The sequence below is a fragment of the Typopeltis vanoorti genome, chromosome 15 (genome assembly GCF_054136105.1).
Source record: "Typopeltis vanoorti isolate ZY-2024b chromosome 15, IOZ_Tvanoo_1.0, whole genome shotgun sequence".
In the NCBI taxonomy this organism is placed as follows: domain Eukaryota; kingdom Metazoa; phylum Arthropoda; class Arachnida; order Uropygi; family Thelyphonidae; genus Typopeltis; species Typopeltis vanoorti.
In genome coordinates, this window is record NC_143563.1 from 50,006,305 (window position 1) to 50,031,304 (window position 25,000).

A 25,000-nucleotide genomic window follows, 5' to 3' on the forward strand; every position below is an offset into this window, starting at 1 on the left:
ACGTAAGACATATAGAAATCAGAAAGAAGTCTGGACCCACGGATATGATAAAAGCAATCTGCAACAGCAAAAGAAGATGGGCAGGACATTTCGACAGAATGAAAGACAACAAATGGAGAGTCAGAGTTAGAAACTGATATACGAGAGATACCAAAAGGAAACATGAAAGTCCAGCCTTAAAGTGGGAAGACCCAATAATTAAGAAAGTTGGAAGAAAATGGAGAAAAAAGGCCCAAGACAGGAATAGCTGGACTCTTTACGACCAGCAGTCATGGAGAAATCCTGACTGAAATCACAAGTCCATCAAGGTGTTCAAGGCAATAGATTCCTTAGAATTTCCGTGGGATCACACCTGTCTGTGACACCAGGTTGTGTGTTTTGGTTCACGTATTGAATTCTGGATAATTGTTCACATATGGAAGTCTCGGTGATGGTTACAGATAAGATCGAGTATGGAATCCTTGGAAGTTTTCTGGCTGACACGCCTGTCTGTGATATCACACTGTCTCTTTTGTTCGAGTGTGGAATTGTGGGTAAAGGTCAAGTAAGTATGTAATTCTGCGTGATGTTTAGAGTATGTAATTCTGCGTGATGTTTAGAGTATGGAATTCTTGGAAGTGGCATAATTTTTTTTGTTTGTTTTTTAGCATGTGGCATTATGTTTTTTTTTCCAGTTCCCAGCATTAATTTTCCAGTAGTGATATATTTTTTAACTAATTTATTATAGTTCATATTTCAACTGAATATTAGGTCTGGTACTATAATTTGTCACTTATTCCCTCTGTTACAACTTCCGAAGATTATACTTTAGACTCCCATATTTTTCTTTTACATTAGTAATTGTTGACTGAAAGGAAATGAGACAAACAAGTATTGGAAATAAAATAAAGTCACCTCTATCCTCTTCTGTTAATTTCAGAGGGTAGTGGAAGAGATTGCTACTACTTGGTAATTTGCATTCGTTTTTTTTTTTTTTTTCGCATTCATAACTAAACAGAAATTAAGACTAACAAGTTTCTGAAAGTCAGGTTATCATATTTCTTGAAAACAATATGCGACATCAATGATGACCATAAAAAAAAATTAAAAAAATATATATATAAAGAAAAATTAAAATGTTTACCTACAATTAAATGTTTATGATCCCGGTAAACAAGAAACTCATCAGCTTTTCAAAGTTTTCACATTCAGTTTCATATTGTTTTCATCATTTAAAATACCGCAACCAAAAAATTCGCATCACTCGATGCAGACTTTTGATATCGTTCTATTTTTTTTTTTCAATCTGATTAGTTGTTTTTCTCTAGTTTACTTTAAAAATTCAAAAGCTCCTTTGTTGACATACAGAAACTGTTTTTGCTTGCAAAACTGTGGGAATGAACTTGATTTCCCTTCTGGCTATTAATTTTACCTTCGATTCCTTGTCCTTCAAAGTAACTTCTGTAGCTGAAATTTTATTTTAATTTATTTTTCTCGAAAATGTATTTTTCTTTGGCATTTATAAGTTTAACTAAAGGAAGTGAGACAAACAAGGTTTGGATTCTGTGCTAACGATTTCTTATTAGAAACTTCTTTTGCAAGTACAAATAAATAGTTATTTATTGTTATTTCAATGAATATTAGCTCTGTAGTATTCTTTGTTAAAATGTATTTTACAAAGTTCCAAACATTTAAAACTTCAGCCTATAGTGTTAGGGTTATGTGAGTGTAAAGTTAACGGTGTCAAATCAAAACTCGTATCCTCCTTTTGATGTTAATGGCAATCCTTTTGTGATTCTAATGACACCAACATTCTAATTGAAACATCTCTACTGGTTTTCGAGTATATAGACTGTTTACTGTAGGGTGTGTAACATGGACAACCAATATCGTCTTTTTATTAATAGGTTTGCCAATTAATTTTGATTTTTACCCTTACTCCTATTTGATTCTTAGTGACAAGCTTATATTAAAGGATCAAATTATTAAATGATGTTTAAACTTCTAAGCATAATAACTGAGTAAAAATCTTAAATATTTCTTGTATTCATCATTAGGCAGAAATCTATGGTCTCAATAATCTCTATATTTCCAATAATTTTTTTACATATATAACTGAAACGATGGAGGAACTCCTGGGAACCCACTCCCAGGAGAAAAGGACCACTATCCTGATTCAGAGGGAATTTGAAAAGATGCAAGAACCACTGCTTAAAAATGGACTCTGCAATGGAAAGATTGTCAGAGCTATCCACCCAGTGCAAAAGCAACCCTCCTGTGTCCTCGGATGGAGAGAATTCCAGGGTTTATCTTCGTGAGCCCCCAAGATGTTACAAGTGCAGTAAGCTGGGGCACTTTGCCAGAAACTGTTTTAGCAGACAAAGGACGAAGAATGGAGACTTTACTGAGGCTAAATCTCATGTTTGCAGTAAGCAAGAGAAGGGTAGAAAGGAAAAAAGGGGTCAGAGACAACCTTAAAATGAGGGTTGAAGGATGAGTATGCAGAAGAAAAGTTAGAGCACTACTTGATACTGGCTCACAGGCTTCGATCATATCAGGATTTTGTTTCAGAGACTTAGAACCTTATGAGAAAGGGAGGATAAAGTTTCTAAGGGATCCCATCAAACTACTGGGAATATCCTCCTTAATCACCCAAGCTACGAAGTCTGTGAGACTGAAGATCAATTTACCAGCATTTGGCATGTGTGTCTGGCACAACTTTCTAATTTTGCCAAAATATTCTTCTCCACACTTAGGATTAATCCCACGAAATGACTTCCTGTCTAAGTACAGGTTCTCCTGTAATTATGCTAGTAGGGAAGCTTGTTTCAAAGGGAGAGGAAAGGTTATATTGGTTAAAAAGGGATCGCTAGCACAAGAAAAAGGGGATACCAACTTGCATGGAAAACACCTGAGAGGGAGAAAGCACAGACTAACCAAAGGAGACAGAGTACATACAGAGTTTCCAAATGCAGAACAGAGCAATGCCTCTTCAACATTGCTTTTAGAAAACCCTGACAAATTAGACTATACAGAAGAAAGGACACACCCAGATGAAGATATTGCAGACAGAGATGGGAATATAACAAATGAGAATATTCTGTTTATTAATTATGCTCACATCAAACAGAATGGAAGAGTCAGCCCAAGAAAACAGAGGAAAGTGTAAAAAATTAAATAACAGACAGTGAAATTTTTTTTTTTGAAAACTAAAAAGTTTTTATTGAAGAGGGGACCTTTGTTAGATCCTGAATGGAGAACTTCTTGACAAGTTATTCATTCAGGAATCTAACATGACAGTTTAACAAAAATATTTAAAAAAATTGCATAATACCTGCTTACCAGCAGAAGGTGAGAACCACCTAGTTTATTGTATGTGAAAGTGTATATCAGTATGTGTATTGTATTGGAAATATTTATTGTCAGACGGAAAGCTAAGATCGCGAATTATGTCAGATTAGCATTATATGTAAAAGAAATACTAGCTTATCTTACGTCTTATGAAGCTACCAAAATATCGTAAGTCGCCAGACAGGCAGGCAATGAATAACAGATCAAAGGTCATTTTTGGACTGTACATGCCTACTATAACGCCGAAGGTGGAGTTTATGGGGAAGCTGACGTAAGTGCACTTTCCTCGAAAACAACTCCTAGTAGCAAGGGGGAAAGCAAAAGATCAACCTAAGGGGGATGTAAGTTACAGATCGTGCAGAAAAAGAATACAGAGAAAGATGGCGCTGAAAAGGGAATATATATATATAAGGCAATACCCGAAAAGTTGCAGTGCCTTTTTTTTTCTTTCCGAGATTTTGATATCGAGGACATTTGACGAGTGATTGAAGATAGGAAGAGTCGGGGTGCTATGTCGTCGGATAGCACAGCATACACCTGATTGCACTGAGAAGTATTCCGCGGAGAGCCATACGAGAATCACTAGCTCGTTCAGAATTGTGCCAGCCACTGGATGACCTACTCGAGGGTGGTCAGAGAAAGCCAGCAGTTCCAGTCATAACCAGATTATATCCGTTAGCGGTGAGAGGAACAACATAGTTTCGAGACCTGACCCAGGGAAAGCCAAGACAACGGATGACCAGAGTAACATATGGTCGTTAACAGAACTTCGGAAGGCCACCATGATAATGTAGAGAGCTCTTTTGTTTTATGTCTTGGTATTGTTTCCAGATAGATTTTGTGTCTTGATAAAGGAAAGGAGGACATTTTAGAGAACTTTGATCGGATAGAGTAATTAATACAGCCAATTCTATTAGACAAAGAATTGTATAAGATTAATCTCTAATTCGTATGTGATTGAAGTAGTTAGAAATTTTTGTTAAGTTGAACAAGTCTAACTAAGAAAGAAATGAGTTCTGAATTATCTGTTTTAGAGTAACTTGGATGAAAGGATTTAATTTGAATGTGATATTGTTTTACTTTCTATTGTTATTATATGATTTTGCATGTCAGTTTATGTAAGAGAGTTTGATTACTATTGAAATGTTTGTCTACATCATCCTAAAATAATCACTTAGCTAGGAACTTAGAAGTCTTAATATTTTGATGCATAATTTAATGTACTTGTCTTTAGAGTCAATAAACATGTTTTGTTACTTAAACCTGAGTCTTGCCTGATTTCGAGGTGTCAAGTTACCACTTGTGAAAATAGAACCGATAGCGGGAAGGAGTTTAGATAAATATGTGTTTGCGATTTGATCTTAGGTCAAGACTGCAAGTTACCTTACCAAGATCTACAGACTAGAGTGTGAATACTACATTAAGGGATATGCCTGTAGACCTAAGAATATTTCCCTGAACTTGAGTTATATTCTTGTTATAGAAAGCTGGCTGGTGCAGTTAAAATATAAATTTACCAGTTTCTAAAAAGCAAATATCCCTGGGAGCCAAGCAAGGTTATATAAAGGGTAAAATATAAAATATGAAGATAGAGAACATTCATAACAATGCTTTTAAAATCTATTTTTTTACTTCAACATTTTCTTGTATTGTGATGTTTTATGATCTGTATCAATGATTCTGCTTAAAAATTTCAGAGTCGTTTTTCACTTCAACTCCATGATGTCACTTTGGACAGAAACTTATAAAGAACAATAATTGAGCGCATTTTCAGATTATTTAATGCAATTCTTTCATTCACACTGCAGATAATTTTGTGTGTATTGTGGTGTACTGTATTGTTTTGTGTATTCTGTAAAGGGAAAAAAATGAGCGATCCCAAAATCCTTAGGAATTTTCGTTTCTTCAGGAAAATAGCAAGAGTGACAGATCTTGTGAAATATTTCTAGTTTTAATTACATATTCTAGTTTTAATTGTGAATATATTTGTAAATAATATTTCAGTGAAATAAATGTGTATTTGTAAACTTAAATGAACAAATTTTGGTGTCGTTGATGTGTTCCCCATATTTAAGTTTATTTATTTATTCTGCTTAGAATTTGTAATGAAGGTAACATTTAATTGGAAAAGTAATGAAGTTTTTATGGGTTTAAACATGACATAGAAGAGAGAAATATGAGATTCCAGTAGTTAATAATTTTAAAAATATGTAACTACAACCAATTTACAAGAAAAACTTGAAAGAAAAAAAAAGCAGTAAAACTGAGATTCCCGTAGAGAATTTTTTTATAAAATGCGAACATGAAAGAAACAAAGTACTGTGTGTGTGTGTGTGTGTGTGTGTGTGTGTGTGGGTGGTGGGTGGGTGGGTGGGTGGTTGGGTGGATGGGTGAGTGAATGTTCGTTGGAGGGGTGATGGTGAACACCATTGGTATTCAGTAGTTGATTATTTTAGAAAACGTCTGCTGATATCCTGACGAATATTTTACCACAGTTCCACAATCGAGCCAAAGATCCCATCACTTGAGCAATTATCCTCACAGAAGTCCAATCTGTAATCATTACCAATAATGCTACAAGCGAACAAGAAACTCATCTCAGTTCACTTACTAATGCCGACATATCCTAGAATTCCATGCTCTGATCAGTACCCACAATTCCACACTCAAATCAAAGACACAACGTCAAAGACGTCACCCTGGGAATTTGCAAGGATTCCACACCCTATCTTATCTCTAACCATCACCCACAGTTCTATAGGCGAACAGCTACCCAGAATGCCATACGCGAATAAAAACACATAACCTGACGTCAATGACAGATGTGCCCCAGCAAAATTCCAATTATACCATACTCATGACGCATGAGCATGGAATGATTTCAATCACACACAATCACGAATTTTTATCTTATCTTGATCTTGTTTCCTAGTCACCCTCATTGTGCTGGCTTGGTTCGCACTCAGCATGTCCGTTCATTCCACTCGTATTCGAATGGATTGCGCTCATGGCGCTATGCAGGATAGTGAAGTCTTTAAAACACGTTTCATTAAATCATTTCTGTAGAAATCATGCTTACTGGATGGAGGCCTTATTGGATTCATACATAAAAGTGTCTCCACAAAAGTATTTCCATAAACTTCGAAGCACAGAACTGAAGGTAACTATAGGACATGACGTTAAACTTCCCCGTCACTGTAACTTGGGGTCCCTGCTTATACCATGAAAAAAGGGTTAGACCATGATGCCACATCTTCCAAATTTCACATTTGGAACAACCCACTTGGGGAGGTTGAATTCTTCTGATATTTGTCAAACAAAAAGCTCATTCTGTCGAACCGCTAAATAGTTAGGCGTGAATCATCCCTTCAGAGAACGCGTTTCTACTGCTCCAGACTCCAATGGTGGCGAGCTTAACAGCATCCAACCTTTAGCGATTCTCTTACTGATGTAAAGTCGTGTGTGTGTGTGGCTATGCAGCCATAGAACGTCATGGTCTTCAATCCTAGAGAGACAGGTGTGGTGCTGGTGTTACTTGCAGGATCATTTCAGAACTCGGTAGCGAATGTTTCATTGGAGAACAAACGACTTTTTCGCACCAAGCGCTTCATCATTCGGCGATCCCGCTTTGTGACAATACGTAGCCTACTAGATTGCGATTGTGTTCTTGTTGCTGTTGGGCGTTTCCACTTTACAATAACATCACTTACTTACAGTTGATCGGTTTAGCCGCAGCAGGACAGAAATTTCCAGAACATTTTATTTTTGTTTTCATAAATATTTTAAAAGAACAGGTGTCTGTACGCATTCTTTGCTAGCAGCAAAGTAGAAAATTAAAACCATAATTCATCTGCATATCACGTGTCACAATTAATAAAGATGCCGTACGTCTTACTGTTGCGTTCTTCCCCCCCACCCCCCAAAGTGCATTAGTGTCACATCGAAAGTGAGTGAGCTTTGCAGCACTGCGCTTTTCACTGTTAATATTTTTCTATGTAAATTGAGCTTCCCAAAACCTGTATGAGACGTGGTAATGTTGTATATATGGCCATATCCACTGCTACGAAATGGTGTCCGGATATTTCTGATTAGATAGTTTATCATGAAATTCTTGACTGCGATGAAAAATTCGAAAAACTACTCGGAAATATTTTGAACAGCTTTTCGCTATTTCCAATGCTTTCCATTTTATTTCTTTTTATTTTGTTTACTTGATTACATTTTATTAAAGCATAATTGAACTGTTTAAATTCGGAAGGCTGTGTACTGTTTAATACTTCTGCTGAACAAAAGTAGTGGAATTGATAACTTTCACCTCACAACCAAAGCTACAACAGGTAGAATTTGCGTGTTAATATTCCTTGCTAAAAGTACTCAGTACTCTACAGTATTTGACTAATTTTAAGTCAGTGCTTCTTATTGTGGTAGCAGATATCAAGTGGTATATTTTTAAATGGAAAGCATGGCGATGTTATAGTCAGTTAAATTGTTTTCGGCTTTTTTTTAAGCACATGATAAATACTAGATTTTTATATTATCAAAGGACAGGATATTAAAATGATGTGTGTGAAAGGCCAATGAATTAGTATAGGCTGTTCAGCAAAACTTAATTAGACAATTTCCGTTCCTTTTGTTTTTGGTTTTTAATTTTAAAAGATTATCAACTATAAAAAATATAGTTCCAAAAGCAGTCGGTCATATTTCTTTGTTGTATTGGAAGGTTACACATAATTCACGAATTCTTTATTCAGATAGTATTATCGATACCGCCTTGTTATTTTTATCAACACAATATCAGATATTTAGATTTAGAAGTTATGTTTCTTCGCAAAATCTCATCTTTTCCTTGGCTACTTCTAAACGGGTTACATTTGCGATCCACTTCAGGCTCGTATTGACTGCTGCAAATAAACGAGGCTTGCGAGGAACACAGTGTTCTACAACCCGAGAAGTTACTCCAACTATATAGAATCTATCTCCTCTATATAATATCAAAGGACCGCCTAAATGACCCTATTTAAATGTCAAAATTTAGAAATGACAAAATTTAGATATTATTCAGAGTTCCCCTCCACCATAAGTTGGCAGAAGTAGAAAATATAAATATTTCGAAATAATATAACAAATCAATTAGTTATTATTATAGAAGTGTTAAATTATGAATAAATAGTCGTGGACTGCCACAGAATACGATCTGTTACAGTCACATATCCTGAGTGACTAGTCCGGTCACTTAACTCTCGTATCTGATCGAAGGCGTAATTAACATTGTAACAATTTCCTTTTCCTTTACTGAAAAAAAAACCATAATATTTACAAATTCATAATATAAATGCAATGAAATGTTTCGTTTACTACACTATTTTGAATTGTTTTTAAGTCTAAGATAAAAACTGTTAAGGAAAAAACTATTCAGACTTGAAAAGGTTTACGTTATCATTCTTCTTAATTTACAAGATTTTGGAGTTGTATTTATAGATAAATAAATAAATCTCCTAATGGCTTTTATTACCCAAAGTGATTGTAGTTATAATAGTGCTTTCTCATTGCAAAATTCCATGCACCATCACCCCAAGTTCTCATAGCTTCCTCTTCCTTCAGTATAGTTCTACAAATAGAGTATTATTGTCTCCCATTAGTGGATCAAAAATTTCAAAACGTAAGACTTAGCGATATTAAACTGCTTTCCCCATAGTTTCCTCAGCTTTCCAGCTTATTTAGATCTTCCTGAAGATCCAATATATCGGCATTAAACAGTAATTCTTCTTAGCTTCACATCACACGCAAACACTTGAATATCTCTCTGCAGTCCGATGATAATATCATTGATATAAAGGTTCAACTGTAATGGTTTCAGGACAGAACCTTGTGGAACCCATTGGTATCTTCCCTTTTTCCCGATCTGGCTTTCCATGTACAAGCCAAATATCTAAAGAAATACGTAGCAGTGAGGCAACCTGTCAGATGCCTTTACGATATTCAGATACTCAATGCATTTCGCTCATCAATTGCTCTTATTATATTGTTATAAAAAGCAACCGGACGCTGAAATAACTGGACCGCCTCCTGATAAATCTATGCTTAACTCTACAGAAAATATGATCCTCATCTTACCAAGACTGTATACGAGCTCTGACCAGTTTCAAGAAAATTGTAACTACTACAGAGTCTATGTAACAACTGGTTTTTAATTTGCTGCCTGCATTCTTCTTATGAAAAGATAATTTTTAAAAATTTCTTTCTTCTCCTTAGGGAGCTTTCAAGTTTCCAAGGCTTTCGTTAAAATAATAATAATAATAATAATAATAATAATAATAATAATAATAATAATAATAATAATAATTAACAGGTCAGTCGCCCTGCCGCTTTCTTAGAAAGCTCCCTCAAAACGTGATCAATCTCATCCACTTTGCACATCCAAAGTACTTATGCTACATTGGAATTTATCTCTATTCCCAACTCTTCGGTGGTGTTCGTTGGATTCAAACGAGTGAAGTATTTTACGTTTGCAAAAAGTCGTCAGTGGTGGATAAGAAGTATAAAGTGAGGTATATAAAAATCCAAATTTATTTACTTCGCGATGGCAGCATAAAAACTGTATACATGTTTAAATATTATGCAGGTATTTACTGAAAATATCAATATGTATAATTTTGAATTAAATATTTTGTGCTTACCCAACACTTGTCTGTGTTCTCATCACCGGCACAGATCATCGTATTCGTTATTTTGCCCAGGTATATGATGTTACATACATTGTGGTTCACAATGTTCAGTGTTGTATGTAGAATAGACTGAAAGTTGTCTGCATCTGTTTTAAAAACATATAGAAGAGAAATATGAAATACATTTAAATAAGGAATGGAAGTAGTGATAATAATAATAAAAATAATCACTGCTATATTAGTGGGTATTAGTGATATTTTTGCATGATACACAAGCACTGACAATACTTGGAATTTATAGAAGTAAGATAAAACAAATTACATATTTGTTTTTATCATGGCTCTACATATTCATATATATCAACACTTGAAGGCACAGTTCATATACATACTGCACTGGCACATGTCGGTATTCTCTATTGCGGTTTTGTATGGCTTCAGAGACCTCCAGAGAGTCAACGACTCATCGAGGGAGGACATAACAGCCCACACAGCTGTGATACCCTCTCGTAGACTACTTCACGCTAGATACACTCACTATAATTCAAAGGCAAATTGTTCCACTCACTGACAGTTCTGTGAGAAAAACATTTAATTCTCATCCCCTTTCTTTACTACAAAGAAACTTTACTTCCACGGACTCCACCAATGTTCAATCCAGATTCTATCGTATAATGAAAACTTTCATCAACTAATATCCTGTAACACGCTCTCAAAAGTTCATGCACCTCTATCATATCAACCCTCTTTCTCCTGTCTACCAGTTTATATACTCGATAGTATATACTCTCAATCTATCCTCGTAAACTTCGTTTCATAATCCCGATTTCATCGTTGTAGCTCTTCTTTGCAGCCTTTCCACATTTTTATTCCTTCGGAATCAAGGAGACCCAATCTGTGTAAATAGTCCACGTGTGGTCGAATTAGGTACATAAATGATTTCCATATCCTTACATGCCAATATTCGTTTCAATATTTCAATTATCCTCTGAGTTGTATTTGAAAATATTACAATATGACATTCAAAGTTAAAATTCCAGTGCATGGTATGTCCAAGATTACTAGTCTCGTCAGATATTCCAAGCAAAATCCCATCAATATAAAATGCTGTTTGATATCACGTCACGTCAAAGGGCATAATTTACACTTTCTAACATTGAATTGATAACCATTATCGTTTTTCTCGTTTCACGCCTATTCAAATCGCCTTGGAAATGCCTAATATCAGTAGCATCTCTGACTACCCTGCTTATCTGTGCATCTGAAAACAACTGAAGATCTCCTGTCAGGCGCTTTCAAATATTATTTATAAATTAACAGATTAAACAACACGGTGATCCCGAAAATACACTGGTTACTTTAAATCTGACACACACACACACACACACACACACACACACACACACACACACACACACACACACACACACACACACACACACACACACACACACACACACAAAGAGAGAATCGCACAGCTCGGAGGCGAACGTACGTGCATGAAATCGCTCCTGCTTTATTTTCATTTAGTGCTTGATTTAGTGCGGTATCGAACAGAAAAACTGAATGTATTTAGTATTGACTGATAGCTGGTACAGTGAATAATATACTCTATAGTTTTATAGTTCTTAGTGCGTATGACTGAAATTTTATTTCATCTTTTTGAACTGAATAGTGCTGTGGTCAGACTATCGATTGTTCAGCTATCTCAAAACGGCCATAACAGGATTAGCTGCTACACCAACGGCTAACACCCCTCCCCTTACAACTGCTGCCACTGAAAGGTATAAAGGACACAAGAAAACAACTCTCTGAATCGTATTCAATGGAAGCATCACTTCTAGGAACAAGCAGAAAAACTGCAAGTACGCTTACTTAAACTTGTATCTCAGAAAATGTAGCAGTTCAATAGGAAAGCAATAACTCACAAAACGTTAAGTAATATTAAGATGGCGGCACGGTACGATTTAGAGTTCGAAAAAGCCCTAGATATGCTGCGTAGCGTTGTCAAGTATACGGCACCTTCTAAAAAATGATTTAAAAAAGGACATGATTTAAAAAATGACAAAATCTAAGAAATGATTTAAAAAAGGACATGATTTAAAAAATGACAAAATCTAAGAAATGATTTAAAAAAGGACATGATTTAAAAAATGACAAAATCTAAGAAATGATTTAAAAAAGGACATGATTTAAAAAATGACAAAATCTAAGAAATGATTTAAAAAAGGACATACTAACGGCAGTGAGCAAACTAACAAAGGTTTAAAGCCTAATGTTTACTGTAACACTTGAATGGGAAGAATTTAAGCCATAAAAATCTCATTTATCGTCTTTTTTCCATATATATATCGATTTTTCAATATCATTTTTTTAAAGAAATATTTTACTTGAAAAGCAACTTCAGAAATTCGCATATCTACAAGTATTGAGAATTGATGCTTACAATATTTGTAGGTGTGAACTGGGCGTGTAGAAAACTATTATGTTGCTTAATGCATTGAATTAAATCTTTAGCAAATACTCAAATAGTTAGCATTTTTTTGCTATTATGTAGAAAGTCAGTAAAAATAAACAAACACAAAATCCTTTAATGAGATTTGATGTGTTAAGTTACAAACAAGTCATATTTTTCTAAGAAACATATTCGATAGCAAAATTTATCACTTGAAATGCATTAAACATTTCCCATACCAGGTGATATAGGTCAGACCTATCCAAACCTAGGTAATTCGAGGGCCACATTAGAAAAAAAATATCAGCGACGCAACCTCGAAAACTGAACAAACAAACAACACTAATTGCGCAGTAATGGTTCGCTCACGTTCCCTGTGAGCACCCAGAGAATGTGCGTTAAAACAAAACAGTGAAAAGCGCTTCTTTGACACATGTAATATTTGAAACACATGTGGATATATAGTGATGTAAAAACACCAAATAATATTACCAATATCGAGATTATCAATTAGTGATAGACTTAAAATATTTAATACGCATTCGATTCAAATTGTTATTTTATTTTTTCTCTCGTGAAAATCAAAACCCACTGGAGGGCAGCACAAAATGCACTGCAGGCTACATGCGGCCTGATGGCAGTGCTTTTGGAAACCCTGATGTAGGTAATAAGAAAACCCAGTCACCACGATGTAACACTTTGACTATTCCACTGGAGATTGCTTTGAACACATAATTACACCAACTTCACCAGTTATGTGCCCTAAAGATCAAATATATCTGAATACCTGCTCATCTGAACTCTTAACCCATCCCTCAGCTTCTATAGCCGCCTTCAATCTTCTAGGAAATCTTTCCACTAGATTTTGGTAATGTAATCCCTTTCTATTCTTACAGTAAGACTAATCCTGAGGTTGACAGCACTGGGCGATTCGGCCTAAGTAACATGGGGGTCACTATGAACCAGATCAAGATCAAGATAAGATAAGCATTCGCTACGTCATTGGCTGATACGTTAAGTGACGCCATTGTGTGTCATTTGATGAGTGAAATTATGAGTATGGAATGTTCGGAATTTCGCTGGGGAGACATATCTCTCATTTACGTCACGTTGTGTGTTTTTGTTCACGTATGGCATTCTGGATAATTGTTCGCTATGGAATTGTGAGTGATGATTAGAGATAAGATAGTGTATGGAATCCTTGAGAATTCCCAGTGTGACACATCCGTTATTGACGTCACGTTGTGTCTTTGGTCCGAGTGTGGAATTGTGGGTAAAGGTTTTTTTTCCGTAAATTCTGGGTGATGGTTATAGAAAAGATTGAATATAGAATCCTTGCTGGCAAAGAAAGACTGTACATTACGAATAGTTTCTTTACGAAGAAGGAACTGGAAAAAGATGGACTTGGCAATCTCCAAATGGAGAGAAAAGAAACGAAATTGATTTCATTCTAACAGATTGTAAAATAATAATATAAAATGTAGAAGTCATTGGGAAACCCTACTGCGACATTCATTCAGACCACCGTCCAATAAGAGCCAACCTCAAAATACATAAAAGATATGAAGATCGCACAGTCGAACCGGGTTTATCCCAAAACAGATAAACCCAGAAGAATTTAGAAAAATGTGGAAGAAATCGATTGGAAATTAAAAAATGAAATCGACGAATATTTAACAAACTTTAACAATCAATTAATGAACTGCAAAGAAAGAACCTCTCATGAACTTCCTCCTAAGACCAGGGAACGCCTATCAGAAACAACAATAGAACTACTGAAATAAAGAAGAATATTGAAAGATACAGGAAAAGACAGTCTAGAATATAAAATTATTTGTAAACGACTGAGTCAGAATATTAAAGACGACTATAACATATATAGAACTACCAAATTTGCAGAAGCAGCTAGGCTCCGCAATAGCCCAACAAATGTAGAAAAAGAAATAAATCTAAAGCAACCACTACTGTCAGCCTTCATAGACAATCAAGGAAACACACAAACAGAGGTGAAATGGAAAAAATAGTAAAATCGTTTTATGAGAACCTTTACTCATCTAAACAAGTAATCACAGCTCCAGTACCAGTCGAAAATTTGGAAATACCATCTGTCCTACCTGATGAAGTAAACATGGCTATCCACCATATGAAAAATGACCGATCAAGAGGAATTGACGGTATAAAATCTGATGAATTAAAAATGGATGGACAAATACTCTTGAAAACTCTAGCAGAAAGGTTTACCCGATATATACAGAATTAAGGAAAGTACCTACTGAATGGAAAACATCAAAGATCATAATTCTGCATAAAAAAGGTAATAAAGAAGACATCAATAGCTACAGACCCATCTGTCTATTAGCACACACATATAAAATATTCGCCAGAATCATCCTAAAACGAATACAAACTTCCAACTACGAAAACAGCTGCAAAAACAGGTTAGTTTCAAAAAAGGCTTTTCAACAATGGACCACATTCAAACTACTACTCAGCTAACAGAAAGATGCAGAGAATACCAGATCCCACTTTGTCCTTCTTTTTATGGATTTTAAAAAGGCATTTCACACTGTTAAACGTAACGCAGTATTCCAAGCTTTAACAGAACAAGGCGTAGAAAAAGCATACATTCAACTCATAAAAGATATCTACAAAGAAAGCATAAAAAATATCACCCTTTTCAATCACCCGATTAAAATTAGCTTAAGTAGCGGAGTACATCAGGGTGGTGTCTTATCACCTAGTCTCTTCACATCTACTTTGGACAGCATCATTCGAAAAATTGACATGAAAGATGGAACAAACATTGACGGTGAAATGTTAAATATCCTATTATTTTCCGATGGTGTGGTATTAATATCTCACTCAACCAAACGTTTAGAATCAATGCTAACTTACATAAGCCAAAACTGCCAAATGGATGAAAAACAAATACTGTAAACATCATACAACCACTCTAGAATCTCACACCATTGAAAATGCTGAAAATTATACCTACTTCGGCAAGTCCATAAAAATGAATAATGATATATCAAATGAAATAGCAAGGAGAAAAAGAGCTGCTTGGCATTAATGACATAAATAGCATTAATGACACCAACAAAATGAAATCAATAATTACCTAGAAATAAGAGCCCATCTTTTGAATAGTCACAATTTACCAGCATTAACGTATGGCAGTGAAACATGGTACACAACTTTAAAAGAAGAACAAAGCTTAATAACAACTCAACGTGCAATAGAAAGAAGAATGTGCAATATAAACAAAATAGACCACGTAAGACACACAGAAATCAGGAAGAAGTCTGGATCACAGATATAATAAAAACTATCTACAACAACAAAAGAAGATGGGCAGGACATCTCGCCAGAATGAGAGACAACAGATGGACAGTCAGAGATACCAAAAGGAAACCTGAAAGACCAGCCTTAAAGTGGGAAGACCCAATAATTCAGAAAGTTGGAAGAAAATGGAGAAAAAAGGCCCAAGACAGGAATAGTTGGACTCTTTACGACCAGCAGTCATGGAGAAAACTTGACTGAAATCACAGGACCATCAAGGTAATCAAGGTAATAGAATCCTTAGAATTTCCTTAGGGGTCACACCTGTCTGTGACACCATGTTGTGTGTTTTGGTGCACGTATTCAATTCTGGATAATTGTTCACATATGGAATTCTCGGTGATGGTTACAGATAAGATCGAGTATGGAATCCTTGGAATCTTCCTGGGTGACACATGCGCCTGTGATATCACGTTGCGTCTTTAATTCGAGTGTGGAATTGCGGGTAAAGGTCAAGTAAGTATGGAATGTTGGGCGATGTTTAGAGTATGGAATGTTTGGAATTTACGTTGTGGGGGATATCCGTCATTGACATCACGTTGTGTCTTTGGTTTGAGTGTGGAATTTTGGTCGGTACTGGTCAGAGCATGGAATTCTGGGATATGTCGGTATTTGTCAGGGATGTGAGATGAGTTTTTTTTTTTTGTTCGCTTGTGGCATTATTGGTAATGATTAGAGATTGGACTTCTGTGAGGATATTTGCTCAAGTGATGGGGTCTTTGGCTCGATTGTTGAACAAAAAAAATATTTGTTAGTATATCAGTAGACATTTTCTAAAATAATCAACTACTGGATTAAACTGATGTTCTCACCCACCCACCCAACCACCCACACAAAATAGTTGTTTCTTTCATGTTTTCTCATTTTCCAAAATAATTAAACTACTGGAATCTCACTTTAAAATTAAAGACTACTTTTTTTTTATTTTACATTTTTCTTGTCAATAGGTTGTAGTTAGACATTTTGTAAAATAATTAACTACTACAATCTCAGTTTTAATGCTTCTATGTCATGTTTAAGACCTTGATAAGTTCACTACGTTTCTAATTAAATGTTACCTTTATTACAAATTCTAAGCAGAATAAATATTCTTAAATATGGAGAACACATTAACGACACCAAAATCTGTTCAGTTATGTTTACAAACCTATATTTATTTCACTGAAATATTATTTACAAATATATTCACAATGAAAATTAGAACCTGTAATTACCTAGATATATTTCACTACATTTGTTTCTCTTGCCATTTTCCTGAATAAAGAAAAATTCCAACGTTCTGTGTTTGCACATTTTTTTTTACTTTGTGGGATACACAAAACAATACAGTACATCAGAACACACTCAAGACGATCTGCGGTCTGAAAGAATGAATTGCATTAAATGAACTGAAAATGCAGTCAATTATTGCTCCTTAGAGGTGTCAGTCCAAAATGACATCCTCGAGAAGTGGAAAACAGGACATTATTGTCGTGGGTATGTATGACTTTGTGTGTGTGTGTGTTGAATACTTGCTGATGGTTAGAGTATGGAATTCTGAGAAGTGACATGCTTTTTTTTGGTTTGTTTTTTAGCATGTGGCATTATGTTTTTTTTTCCAGTTCCTGGCATTAATTTTCCAGTAGTGATATATTGTTTAACTCATTTATTATAGTACGTATTTTTTTCAACACAAATAAATAAATATTTATTCTTATTTCAATGATTATTAACTCTGTAGTATTCTTTGTTAATTTCTATGTTACAAAGTTCCAAACATTTAAAACTTTAGCCTATAGTGTCAGTTTTATGTGAGTGTAAAGTTAACAGTATTTAATCATAACTCGTATCCTCCCTTTTGATGTTAATGGCGATCATTTTGTGATTCTAATATTACCAACATTCTAATTGAAATATCAGTACTAGTTTTGTGTATATGGACTGTTTACTGGAGGGTGTGTAACATGGACAACCAATATCGTCTTTTCATTAACAGGTTTCCCTATTAATTTTGATTTTTACCCTTACTCCTATTTGGTTCTTTAACAGGCTGCTGTTAAGGGATAAAATTATGAAATTACATTTAAACTTCTAAGCAGAATCACTGAGTAAAAATCTTAAATATTTCTTGTATGCATCAGTAAGTGGAAATCTATGTTCCCAATAATCTCTATGTTTCCACTAATATTTTTACATATATAACTCAAACGATGTTAACAGGTAGCTTTACATATTTTTCTAAAATAACTAATTACAGGATATCAGTTTTCCACACTTTTTTCTCCATTCCTGGCATTTATTTCATAGTAATGATATATATTTTTTAATTCTACTTTTCTTGTATTGTGATGTTTTATGATCTGTATCAATGATTCTGCTTAAAAATTTCAGAGTCGTTTTCCACTTCAACTCTATTATGTTACTTGGGAACATAAGAAACAATAATTGAGTGCATTTTCAGATTATTTACTGCAATTCTTTCATTCACACTGCAGATAATGTTGTGTGTATTGTGGTGTACTGTATTGTTTTGTGTATTCTCTAAAGGGAAAAAAATGAGCGATCCCAAAATCCTTAGGAATTTTTGTTTCTTCAGGAAAATAGCAAGAGAGATAAATCTTGTGAAATATTTCTAGGGAATTACATGTCCTAGTTTTAATTGTGAATATACTTGTGAATGATAATTCTGTGAAATAAATGTGTATTTGAAACTTAAATGAACAAATTTTGGTGTCATTAATGTGTTCTCCATATTTAAGTGTATTTATTCTGCTTAGAGTTTGTAATAAAGGTAAAATTTAATTAGAAAAGTAATGAAGTTTTTAAGATCTTAAATATAACATAGAAGTAGCAAAACTGAGATTCCAGTAGTTAATATTTTTAGAAATGTCTACCTACTACCTCTTTACAATAAAAATGTGAAAGAAAAAAATGCAGTAAAACTGAGATTCTAGTAGTGAATTATTTTAGAAAATGTTGTAAACCTGAAAGAAAAAAATACTGTGTGTGTGTGTGTGTGTGTGTGTGTGTGTGTGTGTGTGTGTTTGAGGGATGATGGGGAAAACACCACTGATATCCAGTAGTTGATTATTTTAAAAAATGTCTACTGGTATACTGACAAATGTTTTTTCATAGTTCCACAATCGATCCAAAGACCCCCATCGCTTGAGCAAATATCCTCACAGAAGTCCAATCTCTAATCAGTACCCATAATGCCACAAGCGAAATAAAAACTCATCTCACATCATTGACAAATACTGACATATCCCAGAATTCCATTGTCTGACCAGTACCCACAATTCAACACTGAAACCAAAGACACAAAGTGATGTCAATGATCGATGTCCTCCACCCACAGAAATTCCAAACATTCCATACTCTAAACATCGCATTATACACTGTGGGTAAAGACATAAAATGATATCACAGACACATGTGCCACACGGAAATTCCAAGGATATCATACTCGATCTTCTCTGTAACTATCACAGAGAATTCCATATGTGAACAATTTCCCCGAATTCCATACTTGAACCAAAACACACAACATGATGTCATAGACAGGTGTGATCCCTAGGGAAATTCTAAGGATCCTATACTCAATCTTTTCTCTTACCATCACCCGAATTTTATACTCGAATTTTTACCCACAATTATACACACGAACCAAAGACACAACGTGACGTCAATAATAGATGTTTCACCTGGGGATTTCCCCAAGGATTCCATACTCTGTCATCTCTCTAACCATCACCCACAATTCCAAGGGCGAACAATTACGCAGAATGCCATAAGCGAATAAAAACACATAACACATCTGTCATGCTGTGAGACACATCAATGACAGATGTGTCTCACAGCAAAATTGCAATCATTCCATACTCATGACGTCACTCTTCGGATCACACACAATGACTTAAAGAATTCTTATCTTATCTTGATCATGTTTCCTACTCACTCTCATTCTACTGGATTGGTTCACACTCAGAATGTCCGTTGAACGCAATCCATTCGAATACGAGTGGAATGAACTTTAACACCCATTTCATTAAACTATTTCTGTACAAATCATTCTTTTTGGATTGAGGCCTTGTTGGGTTCATATATAAAAGTGCCTCCACAAAGGTATTTCCATAAACTTCGAAGCACAGATCTGTCTGGAAGGTAATTATAGGACATGACGTTAAACTTCCCTGTCACTGTAACATTGGGGCCTTGATTAAAGAATGAAAAAAGAGAGTTAGACCATGATGTCACATCTTCCGAATTTCACATTTGGAGCAACCCACTTGGGGAGGTTGAATTCTTCTGACATTCGTAAAACTAAAGCTCGTTCTGTCGAACTGCTAAATAGGGCGTGAATCATCCCTTCAGAGAACGCGTTTCTACTGCTCCAGACTCCAATGGTGGCGAGCTTAACACCATCCAACTGTTATCGATTCTCTTACAGATGTTAAGTCGTGTGTGTGTGTGTGGTTATGTAGCCATAGAACTTCATGGTCTTCAAGCCTAGACAAACAGGTTTTGTTTTTATGTTACTTGCAAAGACGTTTCAGAACTCGGCAGAGAATGCTTCATTGGAGAACAAGCGACTTTTCCTCACCAAGCGCTTCATCACTCAGCGGTCCCGCTATGTAGCAATACGTGGCCTACTTGATTGCGATTGTTTTTTTGTTGCTCCTGGGCGTTTCCACTTTACATTAACATCACTTACTTAGAGTTGATCGAGGAAGCTTCAGCAGGACAGAAATTTCCAGAACATTTTATTTTTGTTTTCCTAAATATTATAAAAGAAGGTGTCTGTACGCATTCTTTGCTAGGAGGAAAGTTGAAAATTAAACCATATCTCATCCGCATCCGCATATCACGTGTCACAATTAGTAAAGATGCCGTACGTCTTACTGTTGAGTTCTTTTCCCTCCCCCCCCCAGAAGTGCATTACTAATACATTGAAAGTGATTGAGCTCTCCAGCACTGTCCTTTTTACTGTTAATATTTTTCCATGAAAATTACAAGACCTTGTGTTTCCAAAAACCTGTATGAGATGGTAATGTTGCACATATCCACTACTACAAAGGGGTGTCCGGATATTTCTGATTAGATAGTTTATCATGAAATTCTTCACAGCGATGAAAAATTTGAAAAACTACTCGGAAATCTTTTGAACAGCTTTTCGCTATTTCCAATGCTTTCTTTTCTATTCTATTTCTTTTTTTTTTGCTCGTTTATTTGATTACATTTTATCAAAGCAGAATTTAACTGTTTAAATTTGGAAGGTTGTGTACTGCTGAATACCTCTGCTGAACAAAAGTAGTGCAATCGATAATTTTCACCTCACAACCAAAGTTACAGCAGGTAGAATTTGCGTGTTAATGTTACTTGCTAAAAGTACTCAGATATTCTCTACAGTATTTGACTAATTTAAAGTCACTGCTTCTTATTTTAGTAATAGATATCAATTGGTATCATTTTATATGAACAGCATGGCGCTATTACAGTCAGTTGACTTTTTTTTTCTGCTTTTGTTTTCAGCAGATGATTATTACTTGAATTTTGTATTATCGAAGGACAGGACATTAATATGCTGCCTATGAAAGGCCAATGAATTAGTCTGAGGCTGTTCAGCAAAACTTCATGAGACAATTGTTCTTCCATTTTAAAAGATTATAAATTACAAAAAAATAGTTTCAAAAACATCATCATCATCATCATCATACGTATCAAGGATTTAGGCCTTGCATGGCCTGTTCCGGCCTTAGAAGTCATTGAATCGTTTAAGAGGACGTCCTGGTTTTCTTTTTCCTAATGGCTTGTACTTTAAGGCTTGTTTTGGTAATCTTTCTGTTTTCATTCTTTGAACGTGTTCCATCCATTTATGTTTATATTTTTTAATTTTCTCTATTACTGGCTCTTGGTTTAATTCTTTCATAATATCTTCGTTTCTTTTGTGATCATAGGGAATACTTTGCAGTTTTTCTCATAAACTTCATTTCTGCTGCTGTTAATCTTTGTTTGTCTTTTTGTTTTATTGTCCAGATTTTGCTTCCATACATTAAGACCGGTAAGTCTAATTAAAAAACACAGAGATAAGAAGCAAATTGAGTCAAGATCTGAATCAAGAGCTAGCACTTATCAAGAATGATAACATCATGTGGGTTGATGAATCGTGGAACAAATTGAAATCTGTCTTCATAGAGTAATGTACCAATACCTTATGTCCTAATAGAGCAGTAAAAAGAAAGATTGGATGACTAATGAAATTTTTTCTCTCATGGATCAACGCAGATCATATAAAAATCATAATCCAACAAAATATACAGAGGTTCAGAAAATTATTAACCACACGATCACAAAAGCAAAAGAAATCAGGATGAATGAAAAATGTAAAGAAATAGAAATTCTACAGGAAAAACATGACAATTTTAATCTACTCAAAAAAGATGAAAGAGACCTCAGGTATATATAAGAAAAAACAATTCTGTATCCTTCGAAACAAAGAGGGAGAAATTATATCCAAAAAGGATGACAAAATACAAGAATGAGTGAAATATATAGAAGAACTCTTTCTGATGACAGACAAAACCCAGAAAATACTTAGAAACATATGGAAGGTCCATGCATTCTAAAATCAGAGGTAGAATGTGCATTGAACTCAGCTAAAAATGGTAAAGCCCTAGGACCAGATAGAATACCGGCAGAAATAGTAAAGTTATTAGAAGGTGACAACATTAACATATTAGTAAAGCTATTTAATAAGATCTACGATACAGGCATAATTCCTCAAGACTTGTTACAGTCGACCTTCATCATGCTAGCTAAAAACGTAAATGCGAAAACTTGTAATGACTATAGAATGATCAGCCTAATGAGTCACGTTCTCAAAATGTTTCTGAAAATAATTCAAAAAAGAATATACAGAAAATGTGCAGACACCATCAGTGATACCCAATTCGGCTTTAGAAATGGCTTGGGAACAAGAGAGGCCCTCTTCTGTTCTCAGATCTTATTTCAAAAATGTATTGACCAAAACAAGGTAATATTCATTTGCTTCATCGACTTCCAGAAAGCATTTGACAAAGTGATTGTCAAATGCTCCAACATTCTTAAATGATTGTACTATTAAAAAGAATTGGATTCGATGGTAAAGACATCAGGATCATTGAAAACTTATATTGGAACTAAAAGGCATCTGTTCAAGTTGATGACATTATTAAAGGTTCCATTAACATCAAACGAGGAGTAAGGCAAGGATGTGTGCTGTCACCTCTTCTTTTTAACATCTACTCAGAAGCCATATTTCAAAAAGTCTTGGAAGGAAGAAAGGAAGGGATTAGTGTAAATGGTGAAATCATCAGTAACATCCGATATGCCGATGACACAGCTCTTCTGGCTGATAATATTCAGGATCTTCAAAATCTTTTGGGGCTAATAAATGCATAGAGTGAAAAAATGGGATTAAAAATGAATATCACCAAAACTAAATTCATGGTCATAAGTAAGAAACCAATTCTTAATTTAGCACTTTCTTTAAATAGGAAACAAATAGAAAGAGTGGCAAAGTTTAAATATCTCGGATGTTGGTTAAATGAAGATTGCAATCCAGAAATGGAAATAAAATTTAGAATTGAAATGGCAAGAAAAAATTTTCTCTTGATGAAATCAACACTGTGTAACCGCAGTTTAAACTTAGAGCTTAGAGTACTCATGGTTAAATGCTATGTATGGTCTGTACTGCTGTACGGTGCAGAAACTTGGACCTTGAAGACAACATCAATAAAAAGTCTTGAAGCCTTTGAGATGTGGTTAAACAGACGAATGTTAAAAATCCCATGGACAGCAAAAACATCCAATCAGGAAGTTCTGAAACAAATGGGGAAATCACGTGAACTTTTAGATACCATAAAAAGAAGGAAAACTGCATATCTTGGTCACCTACTTCGTAATGAAAAATATAAGATACTTCAATTGATTATAAAAGCGAAGATAAATGGAAGAAGAGGACAAGGAAGACGAAGAAAATCTTGGCTGGCAGATATCAGGCAGTGGACTGGTATGAACTCTGAGAGACTGCCCAGAATAGCTGAGAATCGCTCAAAATTTGCCAAGGTGGTCGCCGACCTCTGATAGGAGATGGCACTCAAAGAAGGAAGAAGAAGAAGGCTAATGCATTGTATACTTTTAGCCTGGTTTGTTTTTGAACTAGGTTTGGTTTAAATATAGAGTTAATTACACCTGTTATTTTTAAATATTTTGCAATTTTTACGTTTATATCTTTTTCATTTTCATATGTGATCATACATCCTAGGTAGTTAAATGAATTCACCTGTTCTAAGATCTCATTATCTATTACTATTTTAGTTCTTGCTGGATCTTGTCCTTTAAAGGCCATAGTTTTTGATTTTTCCGTTGATATTATCATACCATAATCTTTGGATATCTCATTTAGATTTAAAATAGCTTTCTGTAAGTTATCTTCAGAATTTGTAATTATAGTTTCAAAAACAGTCAGTCATATTTCTTTGTTGTATGGGAAAGTTACACATAATTCACGAATTCTTTATTCAGATAGTATTATCAATACAGCCTTGTTATTTCTATGAACACAATATCTAATTATTAGATTTAGAAGTTATATTTCTTCGCAAAATGTCATTATTTCCTAGGCTACTTCTAAACCGGTTACATTTGCGATCCACTTCAGGCTCGTACTGACTGATGCAAATACACGAGGCTTGCCAGGATCACAGTGATCTACAATCCGAGAATTTACTCCAACTATATAGAATCTATCTCCTCTATATTGCATCAAAGGAGCGCCAACACGACCCTATTTAAATGACAAAATTTAGATATTATTCACAGTTCCACTCCACCTTAAGTTGGCAGAAGTAGAAAACATAAATATTTCAAAATAGTATAACAAATAAATAAATTATTATTATAGAAGTGTTAAATTATGCATAAATAATCGTGGACTGCCACAGAATACGATCTGTTATAGTCACATATCCTGAGTGACTAGTCCGGTCACTTAACTTTCGTATCTGTCGAAGGCTTAATTAACATTGTAACAATTTTCTTTTCCTTTTACTGAAAACAACCATAATATTTATAAATTCATAATATAAATGTTTCGTTTACCACACCAGTTTGAATGGTTTTTTGATCTAAGATAAAAACTGTTAAGAGAAAACCATTCAGACTTGAAAACGTTTACGTTATCTTTCTTCTT

The 25,000-nt window shown here is 34.7% G+C and overlaps 1 protein-coding gene across 1 annotated transcript in view; it reads right to left on the reverse strand.

Moving 5' to 3' along the window:
* Positions 1–8,145: 8,145 nt before the first annotated feature.
* Positions 8,146–25,000, reverse strand: part of LOC150098754 (ovochymase-2-like) — a 115,376-nt gene continuing 98,521 nt past the window's right edge. The window contains exon 12 of the mRNA XM_090405743.1: positions 8,146–8,343. Within this exon, the coding sequence (XP_090261869.1) occupies positions 8,146–8,343 (198 nt within the window). The remainder of the gene's footprint in view (positions 8,344–25,000) is intronic.